This window comes from Leptinotarsa decemlineata, unplaced genomic scaffold (genome assembly GCF_025532065.1).
Source record: "Leptinotarsa decemlineata unplaced genomic scaffold, Ldec_3_MD MMD2_tig00001064_RagTag_RagTag, whole genome shotgun sequence".
In the NCBI taxonomy this organism is placed as follows: Eukaryota; Metazoa; Arthropoda; class Insecta; order Coleoptera; family Chrysomelidae; genus Leptinotarsa; species Leptinotarsa decemlineata.
Window position 1 is genome coordinate 15,001 of NW_027412558.1, and position 9,617 is coordinate 24,617.

At 31.4% G+C, this 9,617-nt stretch overlaps 1 protein-coding gene across 1 annotated transcript in view; it reads right to left on the reverse strand.

Moving 5' to 3' along the window:
- The window catches only part of LOC111517240 (G-protein coupled receptor 143), a 5,859-nt gene extending 214 nt beyond the window's left edge, over window positions 1-5,645 (reverse strand). The window contains exons 1-6 of the mRNA XM_023173318.2: window positions 5,152-5,645; window positions 4,009-4,120; window positions 3,715-3,809; window positions 3,220-3,398; window positions 1,077-1,404; window positions 1-1,019 (exon numbers count right to left, since the gene is read on the reverse strand). The exon at window positions 1-1,019 is cut by the window's left edge and continues 214 nt beyond it. Coding sequence (XP_023029086.1) covers window positions 789-1,019; window positions 1,077-1,404; window positions 3,220-3,398; window positions 3,715-3,809; window positions 4,009-4,120; window positions 5,152-5,301 — 1,095 coding nt within the window. The 5' untranslated portion in view covers window positions 5,302-5,645 and the 3' untranslated portion in view covers window positions 1-788. The remainder of the gene's footprint in view (window positions 1,020-1,076; window positions 1,405-3,219; window positions 3,399-3,714; window positions 3,810-4,008; window positions 4,121-5,151) is intronic.
- Between the last annotated feature and the right edge of the window lie 3,972 nt (window positions 5,646-9,617).

Genomic DNA, 9,617 nt, shown 5'->3' on the forward strand with positions numbered 1-9,617 from the left:
ATCATATTTTCCGCTTCCAACTCCGTCATTCTTTATAAAAAGCTTAATTTTGATGTTCTTTTGAGTGATCACCCTCGAACCAAACTGCTCAGATTACTTTTACAAAACGAACTATAGATTGCGTCACCGTACATAATTGGTGCCGTTATCGAACTATAGATGCTACAATAAAATAGAAAATTGCGTATATCAGAATAATTATCAACTGTTTACAAGATATACAAATTTCAGCCATCTTGCTTTCGAATCAAAAATAAAATTTTTCATAAACTACTACTTGAGATTTGATTTTCACAAACTTTATTTTTGGAAATATATCTCATGTTTCGCTATCGCAATAGTTTTTCGAAGTATGTTAGAGTATATTATTTACTACGAGAAAACTACAGTGATAGCGAAACATATGTGATATATTTTAAATATAAAGTTTGTGAAGATCAATCGTAAGGTGTAGTTTATGAAATTACCTACTATGAATCTTCAAGTAAAGGCCTAATCAATCATAAAGAACAAAAGAAAAGCCAGGAAACTTTTTTTCATAATCACAATAATATCAAAATAGTGTTTATTTTCATCAGAACCAAAATTAGAATTATTAATAATGCAGTTATTACTTTGATGATCGATGAATTTATGAAATTACATATGACTACAGAAAACGGCAAAATTTTCATAATCTATAATGATACAGCTGCCTTTTCAAATAGACGAAACATAAAATAATTCAGTTGACTGAAATTTTCCGTTCTTCTAGGTTGGTGCTATATTTTCAACATAAACATTATAAACTAAGTGAGACTCTGATATAAATTTACGCTGTTTGATGGAGCATTATGTAGTAATGGATAAATTTCTTCTCTGATTGTATCTTCCAAGGACGACTTTGATGTGTTTTTTTTACTGTCAGTTGAACCAGTTCTCTCGAGTTGTCTCCATGGCAGAATTACTCTTTCTGATCCACTGTTCCATCTTCGATATACTAAACAATTGAATAGTGCTTGAAGAGGATTCATAAATGCCTACAAAATAGCATCAATTCAATGGCAAACAAGACGGAGATACAATAATATAATTACCATAATGTACCAGAGAGTAATTATAAAAGATACCGGCAGATGGAACCACAGAACCCAAAGTAGAATACCGTTTAGTAAATTTGGTGTCCAGCAAATGTAAAAAACAATGTTAATGGCGGAAAATTTCAGCTTTATAGAATCGATGAGACTCCTCTCCTTACTGGTAAACTGGCCTGAAGTACTGGTTATTATTCTCTCCATGTCCTTCGTAGAGTGTCGATACAAACATGGATTGGCAATCATTGTTATGGATATTGGAAGATAAGTTAAAACGTAATTTGGAAGAATTCTCAGAACTGCTGTCCTCAACGATGATGAAGTGTGACAACTGAAATAAAATGTATGCATCTACAAACAAGAATATTGCAAATTTTATTTCGTCATTTTACACACTCTTGAGTTTTTTATTTTCAGAACCCTTGCACTGAAGAGGTTCATATATATTATACCCGAATAAATTACAAACAGAAGCTTCACGATATAGAATCGAAGAGAAATCATAAATCAGTATGAGATTCTGACTGAACGGCTTACAAGACTGCAACACGTATTTCACTCCACAATAGCTTCTCCAGGTGTGTTCATATTGAGTAAATTTTACCAGTTAATTCCCTATATAATTTCGGTTGAGATGACTATTGTATAGAGAAACACGTCTTGCGGTTTTGTGAACTGTTCAGTGAAAAAGTTTTGGCCAATTCTGTCTCATACCTCAAAAACATTACACAAATATATAAATATTACGGGTTTAATCAGATTCTGAAATTGATTGAAATACAAATGTTAACAAATGCCGAGTATCACATCTAAAACATCCAACAACAATTTCATACCAACCGACGCAACTTTATATAGATATGTGAATCGTGCAACAATAAAATGATCATAAAAAATGCAATAATTTATAAAAACCCATTAATATAGTTCATTGTATGATCTTCACTATTAATAGTGGTGAAAAGCATACAATAAACTGTATTAATAAGTTTTAATTATGGATTTTCATCTATCGGTCAGTTCTATTCAATTATCAATAACTTGTATCCATTACTTATATGAGAGACCATGAAAAATGTTGAACAAAAAACGATCATTGAATAACAATTTAAAACTGCACGGTCGATTAATTACAAATAAAAAAAACATTGCTTGCGTCGAGAAAGCTTCCGGAAATTAAAGTTACTTCTAAAGTGAACTTTATTCAAGACTATTACTAGTAGTTTAATTATGTATGATTCTCTCAATTTCATGTGCGATGAACAGCTGGAAAACAAATAAATTTATAAGAAAGTCATTAGACGAATAAGCTGTTATAAATATGGTAGAAGTTGGAAATCTCATCTGAGAAATTGTCGGTTCTCTAATATCTTCTACCTATTATCTTGAAAATGTTACCAGTTGAATTCTGTAAAACAATTAACAAAGGTTAGCATTAACAGGGGTACTACGAATTCAAAAAATATACTTTGAATTGTTCAAACTCTTTATACAATAGTTGAACTCAAAACGAAACAAAAACGTTTCTGCATTTTGACAAAACAATATCTGCAATGTTGACAATTTACTATTCATGAATTCCCTCGAAATTGTTAACTTGTCAACAATAAACATAACTGAGATAATCGGAACCTAAAAACTCCAACATGCTGCTGGAGGCTTAAATTTAGTTTATAGTCTACGAGTAGTTTGAACTGAACCTAAAAAACTAGTCCTAACTCCGTTAAATGTGGCATCCCACTCATGGTAACTACAGAAATGAGATATAAAATACTGAAAACAAACAAAAGAATGTCTTAGTTAGTTATTACGACACATTATGGTACGTTTGTGCTAGTTTGCGATTTGTGATACTATTATACCTTATAAAGGTTATCACTAAACATTGGTTTGCCCAAAATTGAATAAAATAAAATAAAACGTTAACACCTCCAGTACATAACAAATGTGTATAAAAAGAAAAATGAATTAGTAATAATCACTGATATTTTTATCAAGCTCTAGAAATAATCACTAGAATTATTAACATAAAATGGCCTACCCCTATTAGCCAATTGAATTTAAAATAAAATTAGTTTCATAAACTCTTACTTTGATGCGCATCATATAATATTCAAAATGTAATAGTTACGATTTCATCATTTACTTCGCATCTGGAAAGTAGAGCAAACACAATCCTGTAGCGGTTGAGATGGCTGGAATTACCCATGCTGCGATATGGTAGAATTTCATATGACTTTCCTTTTGAGTCAGAATCATTCTCATATCTATGGCATAACATAAGGTCCATATCCAGGTTGAAGTGTAGAAGTATTGAGTGAATGCCTAAAAATGTAAAGTGTAAAGAACAACAATCCACAAAGGTTTTTTATATAGATTTCAAAGAAATAACAATTAAAATAATCTGATGACTGTTTGATAAACAAGTATAATAAAAACAATATTTCATAATAAAATTCAAAACATCTTTTTCTTATTTTTCTAAAAAGCACTATCTATCTTATGTATGCCGGAAAAAACTACAGAAATTTCAAAATACTGATCTAATACGGAACAATCAAAACATCGCTGAAGGAGTTCCAAATTTTTCATCAGTGTTCATTTATAGAAAAGCTAAACTCACAATTCAACGTTATCTTACCGATGATACTGCACAAAATAGAACACTAGAGTTGTCATCTATAGCTGGCATAATATTTTTGTAATTAATCCATATAGTAGATCTTGTGAAAACACCTAAAAAAAGTAGAATGTACGACATAAATATTATTCAATTTACTGGTAAAAACTACAATAATATAAATTCAACTGAACCCATGCATAACAATTTGTGAGACGAGCTTATATTATGATCTAATTTCAAGTGAAATATGAAAATACAACGAAAAGGTCGTAAATTCATTCATATGGCTTTGGTTACCCACTACATTCTCACCTAGAGATGCTAAAAGATCAGCTACAGCTAACCAGATAATGATTTTTCTCCCTCTGATTGCAGAAAAAGAAAGCCACTGATGATGGTGTGAGAACTGTTCCCTTGGTAATATCTGGAAAAATCATTATACTTTAACTGAAGACTATGACAAAAAATTAAAAAAATCTTCAATATGGTTCAGTGAAAGAGGTATTGTCAATAATAATATACCTACAAATAAACAGTTATATTCCAAAAACACATTGATTAAATTTGAAATTTAGTCTAAAAAGTCAAATGAACTAAGACTGAATATTTGCGTTTTTGAGGATTCATGTATTTATAAAATTGTCTTTTTGTTCTAAAATTTCAGGGTATTTATTGAACAATAAACAATAATCTTAGTCTATGCTTATGTTTCATGTTTTTATTTAGCGCTCCTACTAGATTGTATTCTTTGTTTGTCCGATACCCTGCAATTACTCACCAAAGTTATCTATTTTAATGAACAAAAATACATTTCGTCATTATATATTATGATATGTTCAAGTTCTGATAAAAATACCCAACCCTTGCCTTTTATATGAAACCTACGATTTTGTGGGTACCTACCTGTGGCAAATAACCGACGAAATACAACAGCTAACCCTGCTAATGCCGCGCAAAACCAAAATTAGCCAAATCGGTTCAGCCGTTCTCGAACAGCAATAAATTTTTATATAATACTAAACTAATACCGCTTTCTTTTATATATATAGATTCAACTAAGTAGATAATCAGCGAAACCATAGCTTATCATAAGTAAATAATAAAATCTCTATTGGCGTGAAAAATAAAAAAATAAATGAATAAATGAATGAATAAAAATAAATCAAATAAAAATAAAAAAAGTATCTCCTCGGCGAGGAATCGAACCCAGGCCTCCCGCTTGACAGGTGGGGATACTGACCACTCTACACCGGGACTTTTGATGTCACATGTCAGATGCGTTTTTGCTATACCACGTTTTATAGTGACTTCTTGGTGACTTCATGGAAACGCGGTCGAACGGTCATCCGTTCTTGAGTTATAAATAGTGTAACTAACACCACTTTCTTTTATATATATATATATATATATATATATATATATATATATATATATATATATATATATATATGTTACCTGATAAAAAGCTCCGAGAATCCCGAGTGTTGCAGATAACAAGCAGACGATGTTGTAGGCATCTGTATTGAATTCTTGCATAATCGTCACGGCTATATCTGTGCCGTTCGCATGATGACAACAGAACGTTTGGATAGTCGGGTCTGCCATTTTATCCACAGAAATCCACTAAGTAAAAACCTTACATAGTCAACACCACATCAGTAAGTAAAAAATAAAATACACCTCGGAAAGGAAGCCGCAATGAAGCCAATGAAAAAACCGGCCGATGTGTCTCATCAACGAGTCACATTTCTCTGACGTGTGCGATGTACAATAATGCTAGTGTACATCAAAATGTTGGGAAATTATTTGAAATTTTCATTTATCTCGTATATGAAAGAGCAAATATAAAATGTTAGAGTGAACTTAGCCGTAGTTATCTCAAACGCGATAGTAACTTGATAAACTAAAATAAAATAAAACTTGTTTTACGAAGAATCGAGAACTGGTATCGATTTTTTTCTTATGACTGGTTGGAACTGATACATGCAGATGTGTTGCACATTGCAATCAGCAGTTATCGACTTGAGTTTGTAGCAGATAACATAACCTTCAAAATACTCAAATCATTAATGATTTCGGATTTGAATTAGTATTTTTGGGTAACACATGATTGACAAAAATTGACTATACTCGTTCAAAGACTTTCTAGTACCTATCAAGTTTTTCTATTGAATATAATTATCTGGTGACAACACATTCATTGCTCATGATGCAATTCAGTTGTTTCTAGTATGAGAAATTCGGAATTTGGAACAAACGTTTAGTTCATTGAAGCTGACAATTCTAATGAAAAAACAATTAAAAACCTATTTCGGCTTATCCGATTCCGGTTGAAACGAAACGTATAGTTCATTTGAAATATCAGCTGTTGTGAACTATATGTTCGTTTCGATTTAATTTTTTTAAATAGAAAGAACTGAATGTTACCGTGTACAAGGAATTCGTTGTCACGCGGTAAATGTGTAGCTTCCAAATAATAGCTAGACATATTCTGTCGAAACACCATTTCAAGGAAATTTACAAATTTCACGGAGAAATTTTATAATTCCGGTTTTCATCAGCAATTCTTTCCGTATCTGATAGAAAGGTTTTGGATTTCTACTTTCCATTTTTATACAAAAAAGGGGGAAACTTTCAAAGAGAGGAAGGAAGCAAATGATTTAAAAATAAACTCCTTAAAAGGATATGTATATCATGCAAAGAAGTAACTTTCAGACACAAACTGGAAGGAAAAGTTCTCTCGAAACAATTAAGTATTTCCATATAAGCATCAAATTACAAGAAAGAAAACGTAGTTTCGAAACAACATTGAATTATACAAAAAAAAATGAGAGTTATATTTTTAGGAGAGATCAATTTTGGGTAAACGGTTTTGGCTTTTGACTTTTTCATCTTTATACAAAAAATGTAGGAATTTTGAAAAGAAGAATCAATTCCAAGATGTGTAGTTCATGCAAATAAAATATAATGTAGCTCATCATACAAAAACCAACTTTTTTCCATTCAGTTTGTAGTCATTTTGAAAGGGCATTAAGGCAGATTGTTATTTAAGTTACGTTATATATAACTTTTCCTTCATACCATCTGAATTTTGTTATCGGTCAAGTTTTACTCATTACAAACCGACATGTATCGCAGAAATATGTCATCAAAGAAATTCTAATCAGAGATTCACCGATGTCATCAATGAATCATCAAGATGAATAAACCTCTGAAGAAGCCAGCCACTCGTGCTGGCGAAACTTTAAAATACAGTTCCAAACTACGATGGCCTTCAAACCCGAATGAAGATAGTTGAGAATCTTGGCCGCGAAAGCCTTAACCGATTTAAAATAAATTCTCAGATACTAAGGTTGTATAGGTTATCAGCTGAAGTTCCATACTATCCGCTTTGGAATAAACCAACTGTTTATGATAAAAAGTTCAAAAGCCAATCCCATAATTGAATCTTAGGGTTGAAAACAATCAACACTTGAAATGTACTTGGAAATTACATTTTAGACTCTCAATTGGGCTCTAAACATCGCACGGATTTTCGAACAGTGCTATGACCGCCATCTGGTACTGAAAAGCCAAGTGAGGAAATATGTAGTCTACTAGCTTTGCTACTAGATTTCTTTTTCAACCACAACAATTAAGGGAGTACTGAAGCATTGTCTATTAAATCTATAGACAATGACTCTGAAGCATTGTCTACATTGTTAGACAAAGACTGAAGGGTTGATTAGAATAGGACAGTCAAATAATAGGTATTAATAATGATATTTTTTTAAATAAGCTCGCGAGGAGTCAATATATAATAGTTTAAAAAGAAGAAAAAGAGTTTTAAGAGAAGTGTGTTCGTACCAGCGACTCAAGCGGTTCACAGATTGGGCTCAGTGTTTGCCATTTACCTATTCACATTCAAAGTTGAGTTTTTAGTTGGAAATTATTTGGAAAATGACTAAAATTTTATTTTATTTTGGAGCTTATCCAAAAAGCGTGATTCAATCAAGAGTTTCGTTCGTTTTATTCTTTGTGAAACGCAAACAAGAAAATGAAGACTGTCACATCTGGGGGAAAGAAAAAAAGGTGAGTGACCGTATAATTTTGAATAACTAATTGTTTTTTTACAAATTTCATGTACTTATTTGCCATAGCTGATATTTGGATGTGTTGCGTATTTGGTCACACCGTTTTTGTTTCAAATGTATGTAAATCGATCTCTCATCATCGTCCGAGAATATTTAGTTTTAAAGAATTTCAATTTGAATCATAATCATAACTTCCTTTTTCATGAATCAGTAAGACAATTAAGTATTTAGTTTCTCTGTTGTAAACTCGACATCACATTTCTGTTTGTATGTTTTATTATCATCATTAAATTTTATTTATTTGATAAATTTCGTTTAATTCACTTGTTTTTTTTCTTTTAGTGTTGGCTATAACGAATTGATTAGAATATAGTGAGGGTACCGTATAAGTTTGAAAAGTCCTTGCTTTTGTCATGGACGAATTCGATTTCTGTCGGACATACAGGGTGTTTGAAAGCAGCCCAAAGACTTGGGATTTTCTTATTTTTTGTCAGTAAAACTTTTTTTTTGCTTAATTTTTTTATCAAATTGAAGATGCACTCTCGTATCCTACGTGGTGACAACTGAAAATTATCGATAATAATTTTCCTCTTGATTGAACATCTGATAATATATGATTATTCGAATGTAAACCTTAATTTAATCGTTTACATTAAGTTATTTGATAATATTTTCATAGATGACGGCATAGTGCCACCCAATTCAATTTGGGGAAAATGGCTCTTACGGCGCCATTTTGAAAAAAACTGAGCTTACATTATTCAAAGTACAATTTTGTATTTTTTGAAGTGGTTCAGCAGGAGTTCTATATGAAATTGGTAACTGGATTCAATATGAGTGAATCAAAATAGGGTTTCATTACAAATATCAGTTCTAATGAACTATACCTACCTTCGTTTCGAATTTCAATTTTTTTGAATTTCATTAGTTCGGACTTCCATTGTCTAAGTACCTATGATATAAAACTAATTGGAATTCCCGAAAGAACCAATACAATTGAAAATTAAAATGAATAGTTGAAAATAACAATGTTATTAAGCAAAAAACCTTGGGATGAAATTACAATAAAATTAAATACAAGCAAAAAATTCGAGTGAGGACTGTCATCATCCGAAGACGATTGTGGATACTAACAATCGAAACGGCGTGAACTAACTTGGCTTGAAATTCTTTAATTCTTATTTTCTTTTTTTGCATAATTGTTCAATTTTTTGCTTGTATTTTATTTTATTGTAATTTAATTTCAGGGTTTTTCATTCAATATAATTGTTATTTTTAGCTATTCATTTTAATTTTCAATTGTATTGGTTCTTTCGGGGATTTCAAATCATATTAGACAATGGAAGACCGAACTAATGAAATTCACCATGAAACATTGTCAACCACCTTCAAACAAATATTCAATTTTTTTACTTAAGAACAACTGAATGGCGCTCTGTAGGATTATTTAGTTGTCACCCAGTTAATGCATAGCGCCTAAATAATATATTCTGTCGAAACACCATACAAACGTTATCAAGGGAGTTTATAAAAATGTCACGGAGAAAGTTTATATTTCCGGTATTTTCAGCAATCCTCTCCGTTTTGATTTCAGTATACAAAAGCCAACTCAATACACCACGAACTCATAATCATGCCGAGTAGCACAAGGTGAAGAATGAAAATTCGCAAGGTCGACGCAACCATGCCTACCTACATGTAAAAATTAATAATCACAACAATAATACACACATATATAACAATGTGAATAATGTAGATTCAGTTACCCGAAACAAAATAAAATAAGTACTTTAATTATAGAGACTCCCATGGAAGTGAAAGATCAACAGGAAGTTGGAAAACTACCGC